This window comes from Xiphophorus couchianus, chromosome 3, assembly GCF_001444195.1.
Source record: "Xiphophorus couchianus chromosome 3, X_couchianus-1.0, whole genome shotgun sequence".
Lineage (NCBI taxonomy): Eukaryota > Metazoa > Chordata > Actinopteri > Cyprinodontiformes > Poeciliidae > Xiphophorus > Xiphophorus couchianus.
In genome coordinates, this window is record NC_040230.1 from 15,605,626 (window position 1) to 15,631,736 (window position 26,111).

General features: G+C 39.8%; 3 protein-coding genes across 8 annotated transcripts in view; 1 reads left to right on the forward strand and 2 right to left on the reverse strand.

The window, feature by feature from the left end:
• Positions 1 to 75: 75 nt before the first annotated feature.
• osgin2 (oxidative stress induced growth inhibitor family member 2) lies at positions 76 to 6,211 on the reverse strand. 3 transcript variants are annotated; one of them, XM_028008685.1, is made up of 6 exons: positions 5,975 to 6,211; positions 2,712 to 2,804; positions 2,478 to 2,614; positions 2,205 to 2,396; positions 2,020 to 2,111; positions 76 to 1,935 (listed from the first exon to the last, which is right to left on the reverse strand). In XM_028008685.1, exons 2-6 carry the CDS (start codon positions 2,776 to 2,778, stop codon positions 762 to 764), a joined length of 1,662 nt encoding a protein of 553 aa, XP_027864486.1. In that variant the 5' UTR covers positions 2,779 to 2,804; positions 5,975 to 6,211; the 3' UTR covers positions 76 to 761. The 3 variants fall into 3 exon arrangements, with proteins under 3 accessions (XP_027864486.1, XP_027864495.1, XP_027864476.1); XM_028008694.1 differs by lacking the exon at positions 5,975 to 6,211 and adding an exon at positions 5,786 to 5,950; XM_028008675.1 differs by lacking the exon at positions 5,975 to 6,211 and adding an exon at positions 4,702 to 4,961.
• Positions 6,212 to 8,509: 2,298 nt separating this feature from the next.
• gtpbp10 (GTP-binding protein 10 (putative)) lies at positions 8,510 to 12,604 on the forward strand. Its single transcript, XM_028012089.1, has 10 exons — positions 8,510 to 8,630; positions 9,445 to 9,638; positions 9,754 to 9,845; positions 9,938 to 10,082; positions 10,490 to 10,563; positions 10,646 to 10,698; positions 10,770 to 10,877; positions 10,989 to 11,066; positions 11,557 to 11,680; positions 12,037 to 12,604. The coding sequence occupies exons 1-10, from the start codon at positions 8,598 to 8,600 to the stop codon at positions 12,294 to 12,296; spliced, it is 1,161 nt and encodes a 386-aa protein (XP_027867890.1). The 5' UTR covers positions 8,510 to 8,597; the 3' UTR covers positions 12,297 to 12,604.
• A 483-nt stretch (positions 12,605 to 13,087) lies between these two features.
• The window catches only part of adam22 (ADAM metallopeptidase domain 22), a 66,372-nt gene continuing 53,348 nt past the window's right edge, over positions 13,088 to 26,111 (reverse strand). The window contains exons 17-32 of one of the 4 annotated variants that reach the window (XM_028012085.1): positions 25,809 to 25,901; positions 25,425 to 25,505; positions 25,275 to 25,325; positions 25,109 to 25,172; positions 24,838 to 24,943; positions 24,642 to 24,761; positions 24,282 to 24,450; positions 24,060 to 24,171; positions 23,374 to 23,464; positions 23,242 to 23,295; positions 21,827 to 22,027; positions 21,387 to 21,487; positions 21,080 to 21,146; positions 19,089 to 19,178; positions 16,536 to 16,659; positions 13,088 to 15,936 (exon numbers count right to left, since the gene is read on the reverse strand). In XM_028012085.1, coding sequence (XP_027867886.1) covers positions 15,916 to 15,936; positions 16,536 to 16,659; positions 19,089 to 19,178; positions 21,080 to 21,146; positions 21,387 to 21,487; positions 21,827 to 22,027; positions 23,242 to 23,295; positions 23,374 to 23,464; positions 24,060 to 24,171; positions 24,282 to 24,450; positions 24,642 to 24,761; positions 24,838 to 24,943; positions 25,109 to 25,172; positions 25,275 to 25,325; positions 25,425 to 25,505; positions 25,809 to 25,901 — 1,545 coding nt within the window. In that variant the 3' untranslated portion in view covers positions 13,088 to 15,915. Of the gene's footprint in view, positions 15,937 to 16,535; positions 16,660 to 19,088; positions 19,179 to 21,075; positions 21,147 to 21,386; positions 21,488 to 21,826; positions 22,028 to 23,241; positions 23,296 to 23,373; positions 23,465 to 24,059; positions 24,172 to 24,281; positions 24,451 to 24,641; positions 24,762 to 24,837; positions 24,944 to 25,108; positions 25,173 to 25,274; positions 25,326 to 25,424; positions 25,506 to 25,808; positions 25,902 to 26,111 lie in introns of those variants that run through there. The other 3 variants (XM_028012086.1, XM_028012087.1, XM_028012088.1) reach the window with 3 other exon arrangements.

Sequence of the window (26,111 nt, forward strand, 5' to 3'; positions counted from 1 at the left end):
ATCCAAGTAAAACACATTCAAGTTTGAAGTTGAATCACAAAATGTGATGAAGTTCAAGGGTTGCGAATAGTTTTGCAGGTCACTGTATTTGCATAGAAAGCATTTAAAGTTGTAATATAAGCAAGTAACCTACAACTGAGGCCAAAATGAGAATGTACTGAAATAAAAGAGAACGGTTTCATTAATCAGAGGCATTAAGACCCTTTTTTGACATTAACCTTTAGGATCAGAGGTTATTTATCTATTGTTTATGTCATAGAGAAGAGACAACTCATGACTGTGACATGATATGTTTTGCAAATGAGAACATATGTTAGTGTAGCAGCGTCCATGTATTATATGTCTGTAGGTACTGACTGTCAGAATACATTTAATCTACAGTCCTTTGCTTTGAATGTTAATGTTAATGTTAGTAGATTGCCTGAAGACACGCTGTGAATGGAAAAATAACCCTGATTAAAACTAGGTCCCACACTGTTATGAGAAGACAGATCAGCTATAAACCATTGGCACATAATATCCTGAACCTATAGAGACTTCATGAAGTCAGACAAGTCTTAAAAGCTGTCGTATTTTCTTTCATTAGAAACTTGTGTACATCCAATGTCTTTTTGGCTTCATGAACATATAAAACCTATAAGCTTAGATGGTAAAACACTATATTAATGATAAAAAAAAATAGAAAAGCTTTTGTTTTACCAATTTTTTTTCTCTCCTTGAAACCTGTGTGCTAGGAGCAGACTGATGTTTTCCTGATAATTTTAAATGAAGTTGTTCCCTCCGTTGCTGATGAGCTTTCCTCTCTTCTTGAGTCTTTTCAGCAGACAGGCGGTGATGCCTAAAGCGCCACCCTTCAGAAATCGAACAAAGTTGTCTCCCACCAGCGGACCCATGGCAAACAGCCCTGGCTCCTTGGTGCATTCAAATGTGTAAGGGTTGATGTCGATGGGATTCTGCTTGCAGGAAATCGGCCTTGTCGGATCTTGTCCCAGGTACTGGCCCTGACATTTAAGGAAGAACAAGTTTGGGTTTGTCCCAATCAACACCAAGGCCATTGAGATCTTGAAGGCCTTTAGGGAATTATCCCCTTGTAGCAGACACTTCATGTCAGACTGGAACGACACCACACAGTGTTCAGGGAAACTGGTGTAATCGGGGAAGAGACTGATACTAGAACCTCCAGCAATGCTCCCTGCAGAAAGCTGAGGTTTAGGGCACATTTTGGCACATACTGAAGAGGCAATGCTAACTGCCTGGGGTCTGTTAGAGGAGGACAAGGATGCCACATTGGTACAGGTCTGGGAAGACATCATGTTGTACACTTTGTGGTATTCTGGGTACAGGGTCTTGGGAAGCTGCTTAAAGATGAGGTCTGGATTGTCTATGTTCTTCCGGAAAACATGCAGCACTCTGATGTTGCTGTTAAGCGCACATAGAACTGCATCAGCGGCACTTAGACCAGCACCTACAACTAGAACTGGATCAGAGTTCACATCCAGTTTTCCCTGGCTTACAGCCAAACCCAAGTCTGAGATGCTGTGGAACACAAAAGGTAGATCTTCACCCTCTACACCTAATCTGACTGGAGAATCAGATGCACCAGTGGCCAGGACGACATTCTCAGCAAACAGGGAGAAGGGGACATGAGTGTCGCTCTGTACTTGTCGATAACCCCTGATCTCCCAGAGCGTGCCTCCTCCTCCATTGTTTTCACACTCTTTGCCATTCTCCTCAAAGTGCCCATTCCCACTATCAACCACCCTTTGATCTTCTTGCCCATTTTCCAGACCCTCCTGCTCATGCCCTCTGCAAAGTTTCTGAACAGAGGTCACGTAAGTGTTGTCAACAAAATTCTTCTGCAGACCCTTTAGCTTCACATAGTCTTTGTAGTAGGATGAGATCTCCTCTGGGGTGGCTCTATCACTGGTTACATCTCTAAAGAAGATTTGGACAGTGAGAACATGAGTGCCCAGTGAAACTAAAGCTTGACCCATCAATGTTGTGTGAGGCTCTTTTTACCTTCGTTTCCCATTGGTTAAGTCTCTGTAGTTGACTCCAGGGAGCTCCATCCAGATGCCAAGACTAACAGTCAACATGGAGCCTTCCATTGCCTAAGGAGAGGCAACCAACAGTGTGGTCAAAGCAAAATACTCTGTTGACACAAAACCCAGATACGTTAGAAGGCTTTTGTAGAATAAACTTACATGCCAGGCACCCCCAGGTGTTCCCTTTCCCAAAACAAGATGTGGAATTTGTTGATGCTTGTCTCTCCTCCACTTGAGGACTGGTGGGAACTCATAGCCAAAGTCAGCATTGGGGTGTAAAAGTGTATCAAATAGCACAGCTATGGGATTCCTTGATCGTCCCTCGAGACCTTCACTCAAGTATTTCATATCCTGGATAAAGAACAGAGTCTTTTGACATATCTGAGTTTCATGTATGAAACACCTTGTGTGTGAACATGATTTTTTATCTACCTGTTCTGTGATAGGGAGGTGTTTGGCCTCCTGCAGCTTCCTGTACAGAATCGGGTTTGGGTGAACAGTTGCAGTGTCCAGGTAGGGCTTGTATCCACTTAGCAAATAGGACAGACAAATACCTGATGGGCCATTCCCTGCAAACAAATAGTTGGAAAATGTGAGTACGCTGATACAATTAAGACCAAAAGATGAAGAACAAGGTTGACCTGATTAAAGTAAGCAATAATTTACCTATGATGACCACGGGGAGGGTAGGTGGATGCTCTTGAGACAGTGTGTTCTCTTCCAGAAGAGGCATGGCTGCAGCCTGGGCCAGAGCCGGCACTGAGAGAAAACAGAAGAAAGATATGAAAAAGGTTCCAGATATTTCTGGACAGATCCATCAAACATTCAACTAAAGGCACAGTCTCATCCATTCTTTGTTTCTCAACTGGGTCTGATTATTTCAACAGGTTTGAACTGGCTTGCTGTTTTTGTCTAACAATGTTGTTGTTATCTTAGATCCTGTCCCCATCCACCATCACCAGCTGACTCAGAGACATACACACTGAGGGAGAGAAAAAAAAACTTTATTCATCCGTGGCATTATGCTTCCACACACATCAGTGACCCACCCCGTCTGTCTGGGACTTCAGACACGTGGAAACACCCCGCCAAAACACAACGGGCCCCCTGATTTTCTCCCTGGTGTTCATTGACGTCCATACACACCCCCTGTCTCTTCAGTCATGGCCCGTGGCGTGGCTAGCCTCTATTAACCCTACTACTGCTCCCCAAACAAAAGGGAGTTCTCGTGGGATTAATGTGGGCCTGGGTCCGTTGTGAGCATGCGCGGTATGAGTTTGTGTGTTACGAGACAGTGCCATTGTGTGCCTGACGGGCAGCAAATCCCCCCTGATCACTTGTCCGACTGGGCCCTAATCCCACTCGGGCTGTTTATGTCTTTACTGGGTGAGAATGTGGGCCTGGCATGCTGACAGACTGAACCACTGAAAGATAATCCCGCCAAAAATGTACCCACCACAGCAAACAAACACTGCCCTCCTGTTCCACTTTCACACCAACCAAAACACCACCTGTAATGTCTTACAACCTGGAAACTCAGGTCTACATCTCTCACCTCTCTCTATCTCCTTCCTCTTGTCCGACCTATCTGTACACCAACCAGCTGCTTGCGACCATTTATAATAGTAATGAAAGATTTCTTGTTTTTGGTAGTGGAATTGTTTATTATCTATGTGAAAAGGTAATGAATTAACTACATCTACAACGAAACCTGATTATTACCAGATCAGTGGAATCAAGAAGTCACTTAATAAAGAAGCCAAAACAACATTTAAAGCACTAAGATTCACTTGCCTTAGTTAAGGTTTACTATTCATATTTCAATATTAAGGCTGGTCATAATATTGGCAAACATTTTAATAATTTCCAAATACTTTAGGGAGTTATGTGAATGAGACCAAGTGGAATATTTTATAAGGTATGGGTGCCATTACACAGAATTTCAAAGAAAATAAAAATACCAACAGAAAAACATGGTGGTGGAAGTGTGATGGTGTGCGGCTGCTTTACTGCTTCGGGACCTGGATGACTTTCTGTAATTGATTAAGCCATTATTTTTACTCTCCAGGATGAAATAATCCTGGTCCCGCTAGAGAAGAATCTCTGGCCAGAATCTCTGGTCATAAACTCAAAAGTGAGTTTATGATCATAACCTCACTTCTGGGTTATGCATCAGTGCAAAGTGCTAAAGCACACTATCAAGTCCTCCTCTGAATGGCTAAAAACAGACAAAATGAAGGCTTTGAAATGGCCTTGTCAAAGTCTCAATTTGAATTAAGTTAAGATTCTGTGGCGTGAACTTAAATTGGATGCTGGGAAGTCCTCACATCTGACTGAAGTAAAGCACTTCTGCAAAGAAGAGTAGATCAGATTTCCTTCACTGCAATAGTTGTCAGTAACTCTTGATTGCAGCTGTCGTTCGGTTTATGCACAATTACTTTTTAGACACCGAATTGGTTAGACTAGCAATTTTCTCTAAGGAAATCAAACCATTATTTGAAAATGGCTTTTTGTAATCACTCTAAACAACTTCATCGGACATAAACATTTGCACGATAATCTGAAACATTTAGATATTTGTTAGAAATAAACCAAACCAGAAGAAATGTGTAAATAAAAAAAAAAAAATGGAACCAAGAAGCTGATCAGTTTATACTTGCAGTGTTGAAGATATCAGATGCATGTAGTGATCTCACTGGCAGCTTGAATTAAATCAGGTAGACAGGCAGATATATGTAGCTTTTTTGGACAGACTACAGTCCTTCTGCTTTATCTTTCTGAGTCTGAGTACTAGCAGGGGTTGCATCAAATACCTCAGCCTGAAATAAACCGGAAATGATGCAACAGCTGATTTCCATGCATCATGTGTTTCTAAATGTTGCATCACAAAAAGACACTTTAGAAATGTTAGCAGCAAATATGTCTAATGTCATTGAATCATATGGGCTGCATGCATTTTTTTGTAAAAAAAAATATAACTTATTAGGCAAGAATGACTTAAAAGTGCATGTGACAAAAATAAAAAAGGTGGATTCTTGCTTAAGAGCATCACAAAATGAGGTGAAAAATGCATGAATTTTAGCCTGTTTTGCTTTTTATACTGTTGTTCCTCATCTGACTATCACTTTGGAGTAGTTTTCCACAAAACTAAGCTAGTGAAATTAGATGTCCTATGCTTTGAGTATAAACTAAGCTAGGAAGTTTTCCTAGCTTAGTTTATACTAAGCTAGGAAGCTTAGTATAAAGCTTCCTATAAACTAAGCTTAGTTTATACAACGTATCAGAGCAATTAGATAATGTGTTTTAGTTAAACCACCTATTTAGTTATGAAATAAAATGTCTCATATTTTTATAGATCAAATTTCTACTATAGGCCCTTAAAATGCCTCATCTCAGCTTGCGGATGAGTAAGAAAATCCGACTAGGACTAAGTTTTAGTAAACCAGGATTAAGTTTGGACTTAGTCCTGGTTTGGACTGAGTCCAGGAACCAGGAACGGAGCGTTTGAATGTGGATGTTGCTGCATCACAGCCGATCGGATGAAGTGAGTGATGCAGCAGATCGTCCACAGCATCCCCACTAAAACAGGCTCAAACCTCCTGCTGCTCCTCCAGACTCTGTGCAGCTTCAGGTCCAATAAGGAGCACATGCTGCAACCGCCACGTTCCCATCATCATTGCATAATTTAGGTCAGGCTCACATCCATCCGCCACTCTCTGCCCGGAACCAGGAGCGCTTACCGTGCTGAGATTTATCAATCTGTCCCCACTCAGTCGCGTCCAGTTATCACGACCCACGGCAGCCCTTTCCAACCGTATAAATAGACACAGACCGGTGGGAGGATCTATTGCTGTCTGGGGTCTCCTGAATGAGATAATGAGCCAAACCTCTCTCTCGTCATCATACATGCACGCGTAACACACGCTCACCTCGGTGCGGTTAAATCCGACCAGACTCGGCGTGTGCAGGTCTGATCAGCCCGAAAGTTTGAGCTAGACGTTAGATCTTCTCAGTCCTGACAGCGGAGTGTTAAAGAGACAAATAGGGTGATGCGCCTGCTCCTCCACAGCCACATGCGCATCTCGGTGTGCGCGGCGTGAGCGTAAGCGCGTTCACGGAGCGAGATCAGAGCATCTCAGCATCTTCACAGCGCCACCGACACGACACTGCTGCTCACCGCGCAGTTTTTGCTTACAACTCTGTAAAGTGTACAGTGTTGCATCAGTAATCACTCCCCTTGAGCATTTTTCACGTTATGCTACGTTACAACGACCAACCACCCATGATATTGCATTGGGATTTTCATACATCAACACAAAGACGCTCATAGCTGTGAATGGGATTTTTTTTTTTTTAAATCAGGCTACAAATATCTGTAAATCTGAAATGTGTTATTCTAATACCTCTGCACATTGGAGCAGCACTGTTGTCTTGCAGCAAAAGGTCATGGGTTTGCATGTTCTCACTGTGCATGCATTGATTCTCTCCCACATTTCAAAAAGATGATTGTAATTAGTCTCTAAATCTTCCTAAAGTGTGAGTAAATGTTTGTCTCGACCTGTGTACCCTGTCTTTTGCCCTTTGGAGGTAGCATCCAGCACCTTCTCTTTCCCAATTATCTCCCTAGTTACATACATGGATGGACCCCAAAAATATAGTGCAACAAATTAGAATAGAATAATATTTTTGTCTTCAAATGGACAAAAATTTGTCCATTTGAAGACAAAAATGGATACATTGCTACAGTAATGTAGCAATGTATCCATTGCTACATGCCACATACATACTCTGTAGCAATGGATAAATTGCTACACAGTAGCAAAAAAACATTTAAACAACATGCACGGATAAAACACATACTCAAAACAATCAACGCAACAAGAAGGTAAAAACTAAAGTTTCCACTTTAAAACTGTTTTTATTGTCTTGCTCACATATGATCTCTATGGTCTCTCAAATCGATTACTTTCATATGGGCAAGCTTGGTCCTACATTGAATAGTTGTTGCCAAACCAGGTTGTGATCCCACAGCATATGATATTTAAAAAGTAAAAAGGTAATTCAAAAAAAAGTAGAGGTAAGAAGCAAGCAGTATGTTAACATCAACCCCATAAAGTGCCAGTCGTCTTTGAAAGTATAGTCTCTGCTGCAGCTGTAAACACAGAAAGTGGGCTTCCCAACACAGCACACTGTCCATCTGCATCCCTAGGTATTTATAGAGCGATGCTTTTTAAATAGCAGTGTCCTTTATCATGACAGGCTCGTGGTCTGAAACATTCCTCTGGTCAGAATCAGAAAGCCTTTATTGTCATGTACAGAAGCCCAACGAGAATACATTTCAGTACAACCCCTACCGAGGAAGACAAAGATCATTTTTGCATCTTTCTGGTGTTTAGCAGAAGATAATTAACTAAAAGTTTAAAAGGAATCATATCAAGCCCAGTGTGCTGCCATATTTTCTTCATGGCAGCGGTGATGGTGGCAGCATCATTCTGTGGGGATATTTCTCTTAATCAGGAATTGAGTAAAAGATTAGTTATAGGAACATTGTGCTAAATGCAGGGAAATCCTGGAAAATAATCTTTAGCAGAATGCAAAATAGTTGAAACTGGGGCATAAGTTCACCTTTTATCAAGATGACTAAACATACAGCCAGAGCTACAGATTGAGTGATATGTGATAGCACAATCAAGTCAATTAATACTATGATTAAGAATCTGTGGCAAAACTTGAAAATGGCAGTTTAGTTGAAGAAATTAGAACCATTTTCTTCAAAGTTGTACATGTATTTGGCTTAATCACAAACAGGATGTATTTTAAATGTATATGAAATATTTTGATATTGTTTACTTGCCAATATGATCTAAGAATATTTACAATAATAATCACCTAAGAAACATTTAATGTTCTCTGTTTATGTCACATGATGGACTGCTGGTATTTCAGAATGATTTCTTTGATGTTACAAGGTTAATAATAAATGTACTGCACACATCTTTTACCTTCCACTTTTAAGCATTCTTAATTTTTTTTTGTTTTTTGTTTGGTTGGTTGTTTTTATTACTAATTTTGTACTATCAGACACTAGTGCTACTTGAACCAGCATATGCCCAAGTTACCTTGCGATTTTATAAAATACTTGTTTGCCTTATACTGGCACAATTGTGCTGTGACTGTTTTATAAGGGGCTAATTACGACTATGGCTCCAGAAATATTAAACAGATCTGTTTCAGAGCTGCGACCTCAGGCAGATAAACAATACATGCATAAAGGTTGGTAAAACTATGGCGCCAATGTTTCATTATCAAATGGCTCCTGTATATAATCTGAATAATTAAAAAATGTCTTGTTTTCTCTATAATAGAGACGCATGTAACCCTAGCAGCAAATAGAAAGCCAGTTATACCACAAAGTCCCGCCTCTTCATCACTTCAACCAATCAGTAGGGAGTATTTGTCACTTCCGGTTGTTTTCAATACACCAAAGACGCATGTCTGCTAATAGCTAGCGGTGGTGATAAACGAGAAAAGCGGACATAAAAGTGTCTGATAATGGTCCACATCAGTAGAATTTGTTTCCGCAAGGTAAATAAATACGTCAACCTGTTTGTTTTCAACACGACTTATCGGTTTTAAACAGTTTCACATTAGCGGTCAAGCTAGCAGTCAGCGCAAACATGGTGTTATTGCAGCATTAAAGTAAAATATGTCACAGTTTCTGATGTTTGATTACATTTTGCTAAATTTATTGTATTTGTTATGAAGAAAAAAAGTCACTCTAAGGATAAAATCTTTTGTGATTTAGGATTATCCAGTTCTTGCGGTTAAATTGCCATTTTTATTTTCTTGGACAGTATTTCGGCTACAAAATGTAAAAAATGCAAAATGAAAGTGTACAGCATCAAAGCAGCCCATTATCAAATATTATTGTGTAGTGATCACCTTTACAGTGCCTTTCTGTTTTCTGCGTAAGGCTCTTGAACATTTTCATTTTATGGACTTGGCTTGGATTTTATTTAACATTTTTCTATGTGCTGCCTTGTGTTGGTTTGTGAAGTCATGTCAAAGCAAAAATATATTTATATATTTATATAATTACAACTGAGTCATACAATAAGCTGAGGAAAAAGGAAAATCTGCCCGTTTTAGTTGTAAAATGATATTAACATCAAGAACTAGAGCACATATCTTATGTTTCTTTTATTTTTTATTTTTTTACAATTTAGATTATAAGATGTTCAGTAATATCTAGTAGTATTTTTTAAAAAGTGCCTTAATTCAAGATCCAAAAGTGGATTTACAATCATTTTAGGTAATGCAGGTGTAAATGTGCTACACTACCTAAAAGCAGTGAGCTTATCCTTCAGATCTGACTTGTGTTTTTAACGTTTCTATACAGTATGGAAACTTTGTGGACAACCTCCGTCTGTACGTACGTGGAGGCACCGGCGGGATGGCTCTGCCTCGCCTTGGAGGACATGGAGGAAACGGAGGAAACGTTTGGGTGGTGGCGACAAAGAACACGACTTTAAAGAAGATCAAGGACAAATACCCGTTAAAACGGTTCGTAGGGGGATCAGGAGCCAACAGCAGGTTGGTGTCTGCAAACACAACCTTGTTTTAAAATTCGATTCTTACTTACATATGTGTGTTCCATCTATCAGACATCACTGAACGCTTTTGTTGGTATTTGATTTTCTTATGTCAGTGTTCGAGCTCTGAAGGGAGACAAAGGAAAGGATGAGGAAATCCTAGCACCCGTTGGTATCACTGTCACCGCTGATGACGGCAGAATACTTGGTATGTGAGAAGTCCGTTTTATGTCAATAATTTAATTTCATGCAAAATGTTTTTTTGGCAAAACCTTTTTTTCTCATCAATTCTTTCACAAGGCGAACTGAATGCTGAGGGTGATCGGGTGCTGGTGGCTAAAGGAGGATCTGGAGGGACACCCTACTCTTCCTTCGAGCCCAAGAAAGGCCAGGTCAAACACATACGTCTGGACCTGAAGCTCATCGCTGACCTGGGCCTCGTAGGGTGAGACAATAACAAGTATACGTTACCTTACAAAAGGGTTCACATCTCTCGAACTTTTTTGTTAAATTGCATTGTATTCACGGTAAAACGTCTGGTGTGATTATGCCTAAGCATAATGTTCTGTGCATGCTGCAGATGTATGGAGCAAAATTCATGACAATTCCTCTGTAATCCGTTTGTTAGAGGCTGCAAAAGACTTGATGTGGCAGCAGTGGTTCACCTTTCATCGGGGCAGCTTCCACTTTACAATTATGATCTAGTTCTTGTTTGGTCTATTGCTTAAGATCCCAGTGGAATAAATCATATAAAATACAAAGTTGTTGTAGCTTGACTTAAAAAACAAAATGAAACAAAACAGACTTTGATGCTGGATGTATGCTGACTATATTTTGCTAAATTCTCATCAGGTTCCCAAATGCAGGAAAGTCATCTCTCCTCACAGCCTTGTCAAACGCCACACCTCAGATTGCCAACTACGCTTGTAAGAATAAAGCAGTTTCAAGCTCAGTACATCTCACATATTTTTCTTTTATTTCTAAAGTCCTTTATTATTCCTCTTACAGTCACAACTTTGAGGCCTGAGATCGGCAAGGTAGCCTATCCGGATTACAAGCAAGTATGTGAATGCTAACTAGAACCTAATGTGTGTTTTAAAGTTTCCCTAATTGTTTGTTTTTATTTTTGCAGATCTCAATTGCAGATCTGCCAGGACTCATTGAAGGGGCTCACCTGAACAGAGGCATGGGCCACAAGTTCCTAAAGCACGTAGAAAGGACCAAGCACCTGCTGTTTGTTGTATGTAGAAGCAGAAATAATGTTCCACATATGTAAATGTGTCAGAATGTGGTCAGTGTAAGTAGCTGAAGTCAGCCAGGGTTTACTGTAAGATGCTCTGTGCTCTTGCAGGTGGATGTTGGTGGTTTCCAGCTGGCCAGTAAAACACCCTTTAGATCTGCCTTTGAAGCGGTGCAACTTCTTACCAAGGTGAGTCTGATGCTGCAAGGCGTTTTGATATTTTTATTATAAAATCCTACTCTTACTGCTGCCAGGTCCAAAATGTTTTTCTTATCAGGGTTCATCCACTGTGTGGAGATTATTAAATTTATTTTTTTCCAGATCTTGATGAATATTTAGCAGTATTGGTTTCCCAACTTTATTCCCTACTCCATCCTGTAATAGCTGTATCTTTCACATCTGTGTGCCTGTCCATCCGTCTGTCCTTCCATCCTGCTTTGGCTGGTTTTATAACTCTGACCTCTTTAGAAATACCTGCCATCAACTCACAGTGACATTTAGGATTTATACTTTCAAAAACAGGTTTTCAAACCAGGTTGAGAACTGGAGATTTCAGTCTTTAAACTCTAAAGCTTTTGTGTTAAATCTGTGTTAGAACCTTGAGTGTAACTTTTTGTATGAACTACTGACGTCTTAAGCTTAATTTTACCTCCTGTGTCTCCATCACCTCTCGCTGAAGGAACTGGAGTTGTACAAGGAGGAGCTCGTGTCAAAACCTGCATTACTGGTGGTAAATAAAATGGACTTGCCTGAAGCTGAGGACAAGCTGGAAGAACTCAAAGAGCAACTTCAAAACCCAGAGGGTAAGTTAGTGTGTTAGAGTGTTGACCACTGTTAGATGTTAAATGTTAATCGAAATACCGCAGCACAGTTACCCAGAATTCCCTCAACAGTTAAGTATGTTTTTGGTGGAGCAGGTTTCAGGATGTAGTGACATAGTGTGGGAAAAAAACACTGATTGTAACTCGGTGAAATCTTACATTTCAGTATTTTAAATATGGAAGCCTCTGAAAAACAAACTGTCTTTTGTATGATTGTGACTAGAATATTTGCATAGATGAATTAGACTGTTTATATTATAGCTTGTATTAAAAATTTGATATGAACCAGATTATTAGACCTTTAAATTTGCCTTTTTGTTATTCTCTGCCATCCACAGAGTTCACCGATTTACTGCCAGATGATATGATCCCAAAGAGCTTCATAACATTCAGACATGTGGTTCCTATTTCCGCCCTCAATGGGTTTGGTGTCGACCATCTGAAGAGTTGCATTCGACTCTCGCTGGATGAGTACGCCGCCATGGAAACGAGCGCCATGCATCAGGAAAAGCTGCAAGCACTGAGGCAACAATCTCACGAATGTTTTAGAAACGAGGACAAAATCTCACTGTCAAGTGGCGTCGGCAGGACTCAGTGAGCGACGTCTGGAGTTCTGGAGTTCTGTCAGCTGAAACAAAGCGAGGTGGAAAAATCTCTCTTTGGAGAAAAACTGCTCAGCATCTTCGATGGAGGAAATGTTGCATACATGTCTGAAATATTAACCTGCTCCTTTTGACTTTCTACATAGGATAAGGAACATCTTTTCTGCTTCATCCAGACGTTCACAAAGATTAAGATCATGTTCATTATTGTGTTGAACTTTTAAAGCTGCTTTGATAACATCTCAACATGCAGCATCCAAAGTGCGAAAATGTAGAGTTAAAATAAATATTCAAGTTTGGTCGAGTTTGATTGATTCTAAAACACTGAGAATTGTGTTTGAATGAAAGTTTTATTTTATATTAAATATATTACAATACTTAATGATTAAGAGAAAAAAAATAAGTGGGCTGATTTTTGCATCAATAGTCTGTACAGCACACAAGTAAAAATAAAGATAATAAAAAAAAGAACAACTGCAGTGTTCCTGGAGTCGATGGCCTACGAGTCTGGCCGAACTGGAGCCCACCGAAGTAGTCGGTCTGCTCAAGTACGCAAATACATTCAAAGTTTCCGGCCAGAAACGGAGTCCACAGCTCATCTGGACGGTGGACACTGTGTCCTGTTTGGACTGGTCAGTCCAGCTGTTTGTGCAAGCTGAATCCAGACAGGTTTGACGGAGGCGTTCCTCGCAGGCTGCGCTCCGAGGGTTGTGCAGTGCAAATCCAGGACACCAGAACGAATGTCTTCATCGAACACAGTATTATTGTGTTAAAACGTCACTCAGCAGCTCTAGAAATGATGCTCGCCTCAGGAAAAATGAGAGGAGCAGCACTCTAGAGCAAAGAAAGAAAAAAAATACAATAAAGCACTTATTACCAGTCGAATGGTTGCTGTACATAATACCAGGGTTCCTACACCGTCTTGGAAAAGTTTGGAATATTAATGTATTATTTTCCTTATCTGGATAAGTTAGGAAAAATAAAACGGTATGGAAAAGTTCACAGCTATATTCGTTGTTTGATCCGTGAAAAAATAAGATTTTAACTTCCTGAAAAATAAGTTCATTTTTATAATGTCTTAATTTTTGTTTTATCCCAGATTTGCCAAATCACAACTCAAGTTTTGACTTTGAGTTACTGACAGAAATTATGTATGAAAACATTTAGAAATCAAAAAGGCAATTTCCCAGTGCTGTTTTAGCCACTAAATCCTATTCAGTCAGGATTTTAAACAAGTTGTGGTTCTTACACTTTCTCTATCATATGCATTTCCCTTTACATATTTATTCTGTTTTGTGCCTCACCTTTTAGATAACATTTAATAGCGACAAAGATAATTTGAGTAAATGCAAAAGGTTTTGAACTGATGGTTGTATTTGTTAAGGGAGGAAAACTATCCAAACCAACCTGGACCTGCGTGAAATTAAATCTACTCCACAGTAAGACTGATTGCCAATTATCAGAAAATATTCTGAAGCCAGTTGTTGCTGCCAATTGTAGCACAACCAGTTATTAGGTTCAGGGGATAATTACTTTTTCAAATAGAGCCAGGTTGGTTTGGAAAGATTTTTTTTTTCAATAAATATAATTTTTCTTGAAAACTGCACTTTTTAAATTATTGAAATTATCTTTCTCTGAAGTTAAACATTCTAAACATTTTTGAGGGACACAAAAAGATAAAGCCGAAGAAATCTGTAAGGGGGTGCAAGCATTTTTCATGGAAATGTAGGTGAATGTTTTGAACTCAAATGTCCTGAATGGCAAAAAAAGAAAAACTCCAGAAATTTGAGTCAGAGATTATGAGAGCTTGAAATTTTGTAGGAACCCTGTAATGCTGACAAAATGGTGAACATTGAAAAGATACTTAAAAACAAGATGTTTGAAGCAATATTAGTTCAATATTGTGAGGATGGCTTTACCTATACAGATCAAATGCATACATGAAGTACAAATGTAAAAGAGGAACAGAAACACTCGTAAAATGACAAACTCAGAGCTTTAAGACGACGGCTTCTACACAAGATAGAGCAACGAGTCGCAACTGTACGAAGAACTTGCTGTTAGGAAGCAGGACATCCACCTTAAATAGCTGCACAGGTGCGACAGAAACATGACTTGACTCTGAAGTTCCACTGCTGAGCGGCGGAGGGACACAAACCGCGTTAAGACAAACGGAGCATGGCTCAAGACTTTCAGTGACATGCTCGTTTTCCTCGTTATGGTCTCACACTTAGCCAACCGGAGATATAACTTAAGATATAGAACGGCCATGCCATTGGTCTTCACAAGCTCAAACAGCAAGCACTGTACAGCATAGTTAATCATTTACAAAGGCTCGAACAACTCGAACCCTCACAGCTAAATCCAAAAATGCACATTTAAAAAAAAATGTACAGATCCAGTTTGAGTTCAGCCGGCCACATTCGTCTCTACGGCTCACATTCAAGTGAGGTGAAGTGAGGGACTTTCCTGTGAAAAAAGGGGGACGGCACACTGGTCTCAAACATTCCCACGTACAACCAGGGAGCACATTTCCAAAAACAACATGATAAGTGATAAGTCTATAAACTACAGCAAACACATCCGAGTCCATTAAACTCAATGGGAAATGGAACGGAGAACTATCTTATTTATGCTAAAATAATACTCGTCCGGAGAGGTCTGAGCTCCAAATGTGTCACAATCATCTGCAAGTTTATCACAGAGATTATTAGAAAATAATGCAAACATGATGTAAAAAGACACATTCTGCTGTTGATGGATGAAGCGAGGAAGATCCACCGAAAAGACGAAGAAAAAAAAACAATCAAAAATAGAAACCCTGACAGGACAGTGCAGGGTCTTCATATTTATCTACAGACATCGCCTCTGTCTACGGCTAAAACAATGAGCTGAGTATTCTCTATGCTTTTGTCTTTCAAAATAAAAGCACAAGCATACTCTGTGTGTACTTTACTGTACATATTTACACACACATCAGCAAGTTTCTGGGGAACGGGAATAACAGGAGGGCAGGATCGGTTCAAGAAGTGAAATATATCTGGTGACACATGGGTTAGTTTTAATGCAGATGCATGCTTTCCCTTCAAATCAAACTGCTGCTCTTCTTTATGCCGGGAAAATGTAGCTGATAATCAGGGCTTCTCTCATGCACACAATGCTGGACTTTCAATTCAAACAACGTCCTGCAAAAATCAGTCAGTGCAGACTCAAGAGAGATGTGATAGCTTCTTTCTGCCTCCTTCGCTTCCTTCAGAGAGGAGCTCCAACGCCTTAGGGTGGGTGACGGTGTGTCTGAAGAGACTGTGACAAGAGCTGATCTATGAAAGGTGTGTGGGGTTCTGGGGGGTCCAGTCCGATTTTTGAGGCTTCAGCACAAACGAACAGCTCGGTCTGAGCTCCAGGAGGCTCGTTTCTCTGCGTCTTCTTGCAGAGTCCGCCCCGAACATATTTGTTCACCCTAATAGACGTCTGTCTACGTCCTTTCTATTCCGGTCACTCTGTGTCTCTTTCTCTCTCTTTAGGAGCTTTAGAGTCAATTTTATATGCTTTTTTTTCGGTTTTCTGTGTGTAGAAAAGGAGACTTGTATACTTTCTTAGGAGCTTTCGTCAGAGTTATATTGATGTTTCCCAAAGCTGGAAGAGAAGAAGGAAGGGAGGCAAACAGGCGAGAAAGAGATAAACTTCTGCATTAATAATAAAAACAATAATAATAGCACCTTTTCAAATATAAGTTGCAAATTATCTTCTTCTTACCGCCTCAAGTAAAATACATTTTTCTACAAAGCATATAGATCACTAAACTGCATGAAAATCATATATTTGTCAAAAGAATATGACTAAAATAAATTAAAATGTGTTATTAACTCTGGTGGGCATCATTAATTAACACATTAGAAAATCTCTAAACTCGTCTCACTATAGCATCTCCAGGTTCAAATGAATCCCCAGTGTCAGAAATACTTAATAGGGAAATATCATACTGCATTACATTCTAAAACTGTTTTCATCAGTGCAGACTGAGCATCTGCATAGTTTAGAATGAGATTAAGTAACATTCTTACTGACATTTGTATAGCACGTCAGTAAATTCTGTATCAATGCCGTGTATGTGGAGCCTGTGTGATGTGCACACACATGGAGAAACTCTGCGGTGTTTTCTTACAATCCGGTTCCCTGTTCATTGCTGTCACAACTTTTCTAAACGCAACAGTCTGGTTTTGAATTGTGCTCACCCTGGCGCTCTGCCTGTTGGCTTTCCTCTGGTCGTCCGGCAGTGGAGGCATGGGATATGGGTATCTTCTGCTGGATGCAATGGATCCTGTAGAAGAAGTCGGGGACTTGGCAGGGGAAAGTGTCCTGAGGAAAAAGCGAAGGTGACACTGTTAGACTTTTTGCTTTCTCCTTCTGCAGCTGGTGCACCAGCATGTTGACCAAAGACACAGATGGCTAAATGAGGTTAGACACAAAATGTTGAGCTAATGTTAGATCTGTGACTTTGGGCAACATCTTTCTTTAGCTGCTCCAGTAACTCAGTTTCACCATCACTAAGGCAGAAGTTGCTCGTTGAAGCTACCACTCATCTGAAGCATAACGAAAACCAATCAGGGCTCAGCTTTTCAGAGCAACCTCTGTGCACTGTTGTTCCCAGCTGCCGTCTTCTGCGACTTGCATGCCTTAAAGTTCAAAATGTGCAAAACCACAGTAGAATAAGGAAATATTCATTTATCTGTGTTGAAAATGGACGGAAGCTTCTCCTGTATAGCTGATAGACTGGATCAATCAGAGGAAAGTAGACCAGACCACAGCTGGGAATCAATAACATACAGTGGTGCTTGAAGGTTTCTAAATATTCATATTCATTATTTCTGAATAAATATGACTAAAATCATCACAGTTTAAAGTTTTCTACCATATAGAATCAAACCAATAGAGTCTAGTATAAAGCATCATGGGGTAGCCAAAGAATGCTAATGTTTAAGCTGGCAATATATTTTTTTCATTTCTAAAAGAATCTTTTCAATATTTTAAGAAATTAACCACATTCTTCTTCACAATCCTGTAAAGTTTAGGTTATAATGCACATTGGTTTTATATATTGAATATTTGTTGGGAGGAAACTTTTAAAATGTATTTTAAGCTTCTGCATCCTTTGTTTTGTTCTTTTCTCTCTGAAATTATGATCATTTTATAGAAAGTCAAGTTAGTTTATCCAGATTGTCCTTAGGTATGAAAGTATGTGCATGGCTGTTTGTCCTGTGTGTTCTCTGTAATGGACTGATCCAAGCTGTAAGCTGCATCTGGATGCCTTGCTACTCTGAAAGGACAAGCGGGCAGAGACAGTAGCTGGGTGATGGATGATGACTCTTTACAGTTAGAAAGGGATTATTACCTGTCAGTAAGCTGTATTTAAATAAAGACTGTGCTTTAGTAAAACAACATATCTAATGAAAACAGGTTAAGGAAATAGAAGGTAATGATGTGAAATGCCCTTATCCAGAATTTAGATTAATATGTAGGTGGCAGAAGCTCCAGAGACAAGCAGTCCACCAACATCCCAAAGTTAGTTTTACTCTGTTTTTGTGCAGGAGTGATTAACACTTATAAAAGAACAGATAGCGTAGGGATTTTTGCAACTTTTACAAGCTCTGCATCCAGTGATGGTTTAGGTCATCCATACTCAGAAATGCAGAAACTACCAAAATGTTTTGTGAAATTTAAAGCACCACTGTAGTAAGAAGAGAGGGAGATTGTCCCACGTGCAGCAGCTCGTACACAAGAACCACCTGCAGTGCGACGGTCAAAATGTCCCAGCCTGACAAAAAAACAGAGAGTGGAGCCAGAAGCATTCTCCTTAATATAAAAAATAATTCATATATGAAGACCAAGTAATTATAGTGCTGGGGAAAACTATTTGCCTTTTACAGATTTTAACAACACAATAAGTAAACAAAGGAGGTATTCTATTATTTTAATTGAATTGAATTCAGGTTATTTATGTAGCATCAATTCACAACAAATGTCGTTTCAAGGCACTTTACTAAAAACTTTGCAGCTAAATTGTAAGTTTGCCTTCTGGCTCCATGTCCCTCTATTCTTTTGTTGGGATCTTTCTCTAGTTGAAGTAAAACAGGGAGGATGAACAATGAGCCTCTGGAAACGGGGAAAGTCTATAGATTCCAGTGCTTGTGGTTGTCGTCTGGTGATTGGCAGTGAAAAACTTGCAACCATCTATAGACTTCGGACACAATCAGAGTTGACTTTGTCACAACAGGACAGGAAAGATGTCAGAGCTGAAAATGTTAGCCTCAGCTCTGACATCGACCTGGTGCATGAGAAGTCAGTGGGAGCGGTGCGGGGCAAATCCACCAACACTTACTGGAAAGGAACAACACTGAACATGCAGAGGTAACAAGAGACTGGAGGGAGGGGAGAAAAGGGAGCAAAGAAGGGAATACGGAAAATTAGGAGGAAAATAACTTTAATGATTCTTTTATATGTTTAATCCTAATTTGTGTATGGAAGTGAAGCAAAAAAAAATATAAAAAAATATCTGCAAATAAAAAACGGAGCTGATAAACATGGAAATAATCTATATTGATTCTTTTAACTTGTTTTTCCCTTCTGAGAACTCCACACAGCAACATGCCTGTTTCTTTAAGAACTGTAGGGGGGGAAAAAAGACCAAATTGGTACAAACTTTTCTTAAATCCAAACCAGAAAACAAATCAAAAGTGAGGGAACTTTAGACAAGCGTGTGAGGTAGGGGACATGATCTGAGATAATACCTAAGGAAAGGTCCTTGAGTGTTTTTATTCACATCTTCTACCCATTTAGTTACATCATAAAACTCTGATTTGTTGCGAGGGGTTAAATACCTGTGGGGGGAGGGGAGGCAGGAAGGGATGGGGATCATGGAACCAACACAAGGAGGGAGAGAAGAGAGAGATACGGAAAGAGGGAGTTGAATAATCTACCAGTAAGCAAATGAGGGACAACAGAGGAAACATCTTAGGAGAGCAGAGCAAAGATAGAGTTTGAGCTGAAGGTGGTGGACAGACCTGAGTGTGGATTCAGATGAACACAACACCATGAACAAACAAACAGTGTTGTGTGTTACAGGCTCGGCTGCGTTTTGGTCGCATCATTCCAAGCAGCCAGCTTCTCAGCAGCCACTTAGTCGGCAACATGCTCAAGACAGCTAGTGCACTACAGACTGCTTCGTGTGCAAAAGAGATCTTAATCAAGTGGGGGGGGGAAACAAACAAGCAAACACGGCAGACAAAGAGGCGGTCGATGCACGCTGAATATCGTACACTCACAGTCAACAAACAAGATATTTGATTCATTCACAGGCTCAGAGCAAAATTTGGGGATTAAAAGATGAAGTAAAAAAAGCCACATAAAGCATTCACTCTGGTGAGAAGAGCAACGTGAGCTCTGCCTCTTTCCTCTAAAACAAATATTTTCTACGAGCGCCCTTTAATGTAAGAAGTGGGGATCTTTATTTCAACTGTCAACAAATCTGAAACATATTGGGTTGCCAGAACCTGGCTTCAAATCAGACCGGCGCTTTTTCAAATACTGATAAACTTTTTCTCTAAACAGCATCACTTTAGTTAATTTTCAGTCTTAAGTTTTAAAACCTTGTTGCTTCAAGTTTGCAGTCAAGATTATAGCTCATTCTGACACAAAAAGTTACTTATTTAAAGGGCAAATTTTATAGTCTTTTCTTTTTATTTGTGTTCAATAAATGATGAGACTGCGTGCAACAATGAACTTGTTGTACTTTCTCCCAGGAAAAAAGTAGTAATATTAAAGTCTTTAGCTTAAATGTATATCGACAAGATAAACATTTGTACTGGCATATAGTGATGTATCCATTGTCGAAGAGCAGAAGCTTAATTAGAGACCTAAAAAACCAGCACCAAAGGTAACAAGGGATTTTAAAAGTGCTGTTATTCTGGCAGCATTGAGGTAGAAGTAATTTCTGCTCCTGTTCTGACCAGCATTTTTATTCTGATACACATGTGTTTATGCTAGCATTCCTATTTCCCTGAGAAATGTGGATACTGATATTACCAAGCAGTACAATGATTCTGTAAAACACAGTAACAGTGAAAGAAAGTAGCTGAAAGTCTCACTTTTCCCACACAGTCTAAGTTTTAGGGTTCAACTGCTATGTTGTCGTCAAAACGTTTTTCTGAGGTTAAACTCTACAAGCTTGTAAACGGTTAGATTTCCTTCAACAACATGTAGTGGCTGGACAGGAAGTCACAAAATGTATATGTAATATTAGTCTCAACTATAGCTAATTATTGTGGGAAGACATGCAGCAGAAAAGTGTTTAGAAAGAGGTTATCGATTCAATTTAACAACATGGTCTTCAGACATATTTCACCCTTCTGCAGTTTAAAATAATACATCATCCATACATGCTAATGCACTTTCCATTTTAGACAAGGCCTGGCTTTAAAATGCTCTGTTGTCATAAAAATGTGTGATTAAGTTGCTTATCTGCGTCAAAAACAAATCCGTACTTTCATGGATTTAAGATTTTCAGCTCTAAAATATCACATTTATTCTTTAACATTGAATCTTCAAAATCTGCATTTTACTTACAAAATGTCAATGTATTTTGTAAGCAAAACCATTACTTCTAAACAACTTGAGTTTTTCTCTTTTTGTTGGATTTGTTGACACTAAATGTTACTTGTTTCCCCCTATAAAAAATAATTTTCAGATTGCTGAGCAGATGCTGACACCGAGGTGAACTCACTCTGTGGAGTTGGAGCGAGCCCTGAACTTCTTCCCTTTCAGCTTCTTCCGATTACCGCTGAGGTTTCCTGGAAAGAAAGTTAAAGTAAGAGACCTGAGGAACAAATGATTATGTTCATGCTCATACAAGAAGTCTTTGATATTGAACAAATTTAGCTCCTGAAAATGTTTCATTTCACAATGGAGAACATCAACTCCACACTAAATCATATTAATCAAAGCATAAAGTGATCGGATGAGTCGTATTTAATCATATTTAAATTTCCGTCTTCAGGAAGCGCGTCTGCTTCAGCGTATCAGTGCGTCACCTTGCCACGAATTGCTCCGTGGTCTCCCGTTTTCACAGATGTCGGTGATGTGTTTGGCATCTGGAATCCTCTCGCTCCATGAGTGGGACAGGCCGTTAGATCTATCCACATAAACACAAATAAAACCGCTTAACAGTGTTCCTTTAACATTTTATGAGTCTAGAGCAATTTTTAGAGACAAGAGGAAACGTAGACGACGGTTAGTATAATATCTAAACATGAGTAGAAGTGAGTATACAGCACCAGGAGTGACTCAGTCCTTCAATGTCAAGATGTTTCCCCATTTTGACATTTTTTTTAGCTTTAAAAATGCTCATACCATGAAAGCCATGGTACTCCCAAAAGCATAATATGGACACATATTATGAGTGAGATCTCCATCAGCAATTTCAAAAACATTGGAAACAAGCAAATGAATGAGGGATGATGAAATGGCAAACCTGAAGCCAAACACTGAGAAGTTCTGAGAAATGGATGGGAAGGATGGAGTGAAGGACAGCGTGCAAATCTGCAGGTGGGACAGGCAGGCTGACCTCTTCTTGGAGCTGCATCCGGAGTTGGTGCTGACGCCCGGAGGCATGTCGCTGTAAAATGAATCTGCATCCCCGGGTTTGGTGACATAGTCACCGGGGGGAATTTGTCTGGAAACACCAAATGAATATCTTTAGATGCCATATAAATGGACCCCATAAAATTCCCACCAGATATTTTTTTATGTCTGAGTGATGATTTTCTTGTACTGCAACATATTGAATTAAACAAACTTATTCCAGAGATTTGAAAGTTGTCTGAAGCACAGTTTCAGTTTATGCAAAGCTTCTGGTTTTGCTACATTTAACAATTTTGGAAATATGCATTTTGTCAACTCAACTAAAAAAACTTTGTCATCACACAACCTCTACCTTATTAAATACAAAACAGTAACAACAGTTAATAACCCCTGGTCGGGAATATGTGTAAATGTGTCAAAATGTGATTTCAGTAACAAGAACCAAAGTGTCATTGCACCAAAAAAATATTTTAGAAACTTTGACAGATATTTGCTCATTTGTAAGAAAAAAAAGATTGCACTGGTAACTTCTGGGACATTTTACTATGTAAATAGGGTTAAAAGTGTCAGTCTGTTAGCTTCAGTCTGGGTCCACTGCTTGTTAAAGTTCGCTTGATTTATTATTGACCATATTAACCCTAGGTCCTTTAGAGACGAGTTTATCCCTGCGTGTATTTGTGCCTGAATTAAGTAGTAGATTAGCCAACATAATGAGGCTATCAACTCAGTTCTTAGTAAATTTTAAATTATTCTCAAACATCAGAGTATCACTCTCGCTTGGATTCTCCTCAGCTTTGTTGGTCCAGCTCTGCAGCTAAAGATCTGCATCTCAGTCTTTCCCGTTTGTCTGCCTCAGAGGCTAAATATTTTGACTAGAGTGTTGCAAAGGCTCTTCTCTGCTCGCTGTTTTGATTGGTCACTTTAAATATATTTATAGTGCATCAACTTGAAAAGTATAATGCTATATTATCCACTAAACTGACCAGTAATTAGATCTAATATAATTTTAAAATGTTTCCTAATTACAGCCGTGCAATATTAGCCGTGAGTGTTAAAATGTACTTTTACCAAACACAATATCTAAAGTGGGACTAACTAAAGCAGAGTTAACTACCATTTATACGAAGGATTAATTGATCTAAATGACAACACTTTACTACAAGATCTGAAGCATTCAAAAAACTTTTGCTTCCAACTAGAATTTAAAGGTTACCTCAATTTACTGAACACATTCACACCTACCACAGCATTGTTGTGCATTTTGTGACAAGACTGAAAGAAAAACAAGAACGAAAAGCAGCAAACCGGCAGAATCTCCTGTGAACCTCAGATTCAGCATATCGTCTCTTTTTGTAGCTCCTGTGAAGAGAACAGATTTCTGATTTCAGCTCATCCTTAGCCAATATCATCACTCCTTGGGCCTGTGCGGACACTTACTTGTAGCACCAGGCTGTGACAGCCAGTATGAGAGCGAGGAAGAGGATGGAGCCAGTGATGGCCCCGATAATGATGTTGGTGCTGGTGATACCTGAGGAAGACAGAGATGGAGGAGATGACAGTGGGGAGCCAAATGTGTGTTAATTGATTGGGTTAGGCTTGTGGTCTTGTGAGCAATCTGATCATTTGGGGGAAACACAAACCACAAAACACAGCAGAGGGAAACAATAAAACACCAGAGAACCAGTGGAAAGGGTTTGAAAGGAAGAGAAGGAATAATAAACTGAAAAGACCTTCACCATCTGCAGGGTTTAGCTTCCCATTCTTAATAAAGAACACCGTAATACTTTATAAAATGAGTTTTAAATTACAGAGGCCTGGGATGAGCGAGGAAAACAACCAGAAAGTGGAAACAAAAACAGAAGAAACAGTGAAAAAGAAACTGAAACTCTGACCTCGAGGCAATCCATCAAAGAGATCAGTCTGTCAACAAAAAACGAGCATAAAAATAACGACAAAAAAAAAGAGTGACATGCATAAAATGTAGATTGAATTAATAACAGTGAAAGAAAAAGACAGTAATAATGTAGATACTGATTGGTAACAAGTGTGAGTTGCAGATGAAACAGAAAAACAAGAAGGAGAAATATGATTTAATGCTGGTGATGCAGCGTTTGAACCTGTACCTGAAACAGGAGCGGTCGGTCCCACCACAAGGTTACTGAACGGAGACCTGGAGTAGCAGTCGTCTCCTGTCCAGCCCAGTTCGCACACACACCTCAGCTCATTACTGCACACCTACAGAGAGGAAGTTCATTAAACACCAGCAGGTTTATGTAATTGACGAATATGCGGTATGCCGTGTTCGATGAGTGGCTGGAGGTTTGTGCAGGAGAAGTGTCGCGTACTCCGTGTCCGGAGCAGATGGTCTTGGCGGTGGTGCCAGGACAGGTGCTGAAGTTGAACTGTTCAATCGGCAGACACTTGTGATCCAAACAGATGCTGTCTGTTCCGCAGGCCGTCCCGTCCTCGACGTACCCCAGGTCTGTGTCTCCGTCAATCAGCACATGCGCACCGCTAAATGGGGAACATCACAGAGAGAAGCAGTGTGTTTGGGTGAGTTGTGTCTGTGTGTCGCTTCTGGATTATATGGGAAATAAATCTGCATTTAACAGTTAAAGGATGTAAAATACATTCTAAAAAAAAAATGTTGCTTTGTAGCAGAACACATCACCAGACTTAATCTGTTAAGTTCATCTGTTTCATACCTGCAGTCCAGGGGGGCACCGTGCTGAGCAACTGAGAAAGAGGTGAGTCCTCCCTGCAAGTCGCCCAGCCGCGGGGCAGGGGAGATGTTTGAGCACAGCAGGTAGCCGCAGTGAACATCCCTAAAACACAGAAGTATAGAAACACAGAATAACCGGAGAGAAGCAAACGTACAAGTGATCAAAAGGACACGCTTACTGTTTGTTACACTGGATCCAGGTGTCCTTTTCCTTCCCACAATTTCCTTTTTCTGTCCCCTCAATGTTGAGCTTTTCATAGCAGAACTTGTCAGCTGCTGTCGCCTCTGTTGGAGACATAAGAGATGAATTAACTGTCAGTTTTCTTCTGTGCAGTGGCCCAGAAAAGTGCCAATATCAATTAAAGTTTGTTCTCGCCCAAATTTTACACATATAAAATGTATTGCATTTTATTAAGATTTTTACGTAATATAGCCACACTGTGCACTTACTTTCTCCCCAAATGTACTTGCACTGTCTGTCTTTTGTTTTGCACCTTCCATTGAAGCAGCGGCCCTGCAGAAAGAGGTAACCTTAATGTAAGAGTCAAGAAAAGCTGCCAAAGCTCAAGTTGAAGTCAAACTCTGTGAAATCTTTTAAATTAACCTAATGTCTTACCTGATCTTTTTCACATGTGTATCCATCCATCTTGTGCACATTTGGTGGACACTAAAACGAACAATAAAATATACAGTGACGAGTAATGGACTATTGAACAGATTTATTACTGCTACTCTAATAAAAAGTCAGAGGAAGGCTCATGCTCACCTGGCTGGAGTTGCCTGTGCATTTTTCTGGTATGTCGCAGTCATTCACCGCATCTCGACACAAAACTCCCATGACCTCCATCTGCAGCAGCAAATCAAGCAGATTAAACAGACAGTGAGCGATTGTCACAGCAAAGATGGTAAATCCTCTATGCACGAGGATCTCCAAACATTTCATCTTTCTACTTAGTTTAACAAACATGAAAATATCTCCAATAAATGAAAATGTAACATTAAAGTGGTATTATTACAGAAATAGCCACAGATTTATTAGTAGCTGCTAAATCAGAAGAAAGAGAAGGTTTGGTTTGTTCATCACAGTCAGTTTGGTGCCACTTTGACAGACACGTAGATATCATGAAGACTAGCACGTCTTGTTTGGTACCTGGCAGTTTCTGCAGCATAGCCCGTTGCTACAGTTGGACCCTTTGGTCAGAGTGCAGTTCTTACAGCAGTTCTCGCCCTCTTTGGCACATTCCTGAAAAAAAACAACAAAATATCTACTGGTTCACAATGACTTGTATTGTTATGCAGCTAATATAAGCAGAGATCTGACTTCTTTTTATCCAGTCAAGATACCTGCTTTTATGAAGATATTAAGATAGCATGTAGTTTCTCTCTCCCTGCTGCCATATAGAAGGCTAGATACCATCCAAACATTTCTAAAACTGCTGAGATGTGCCTCTAA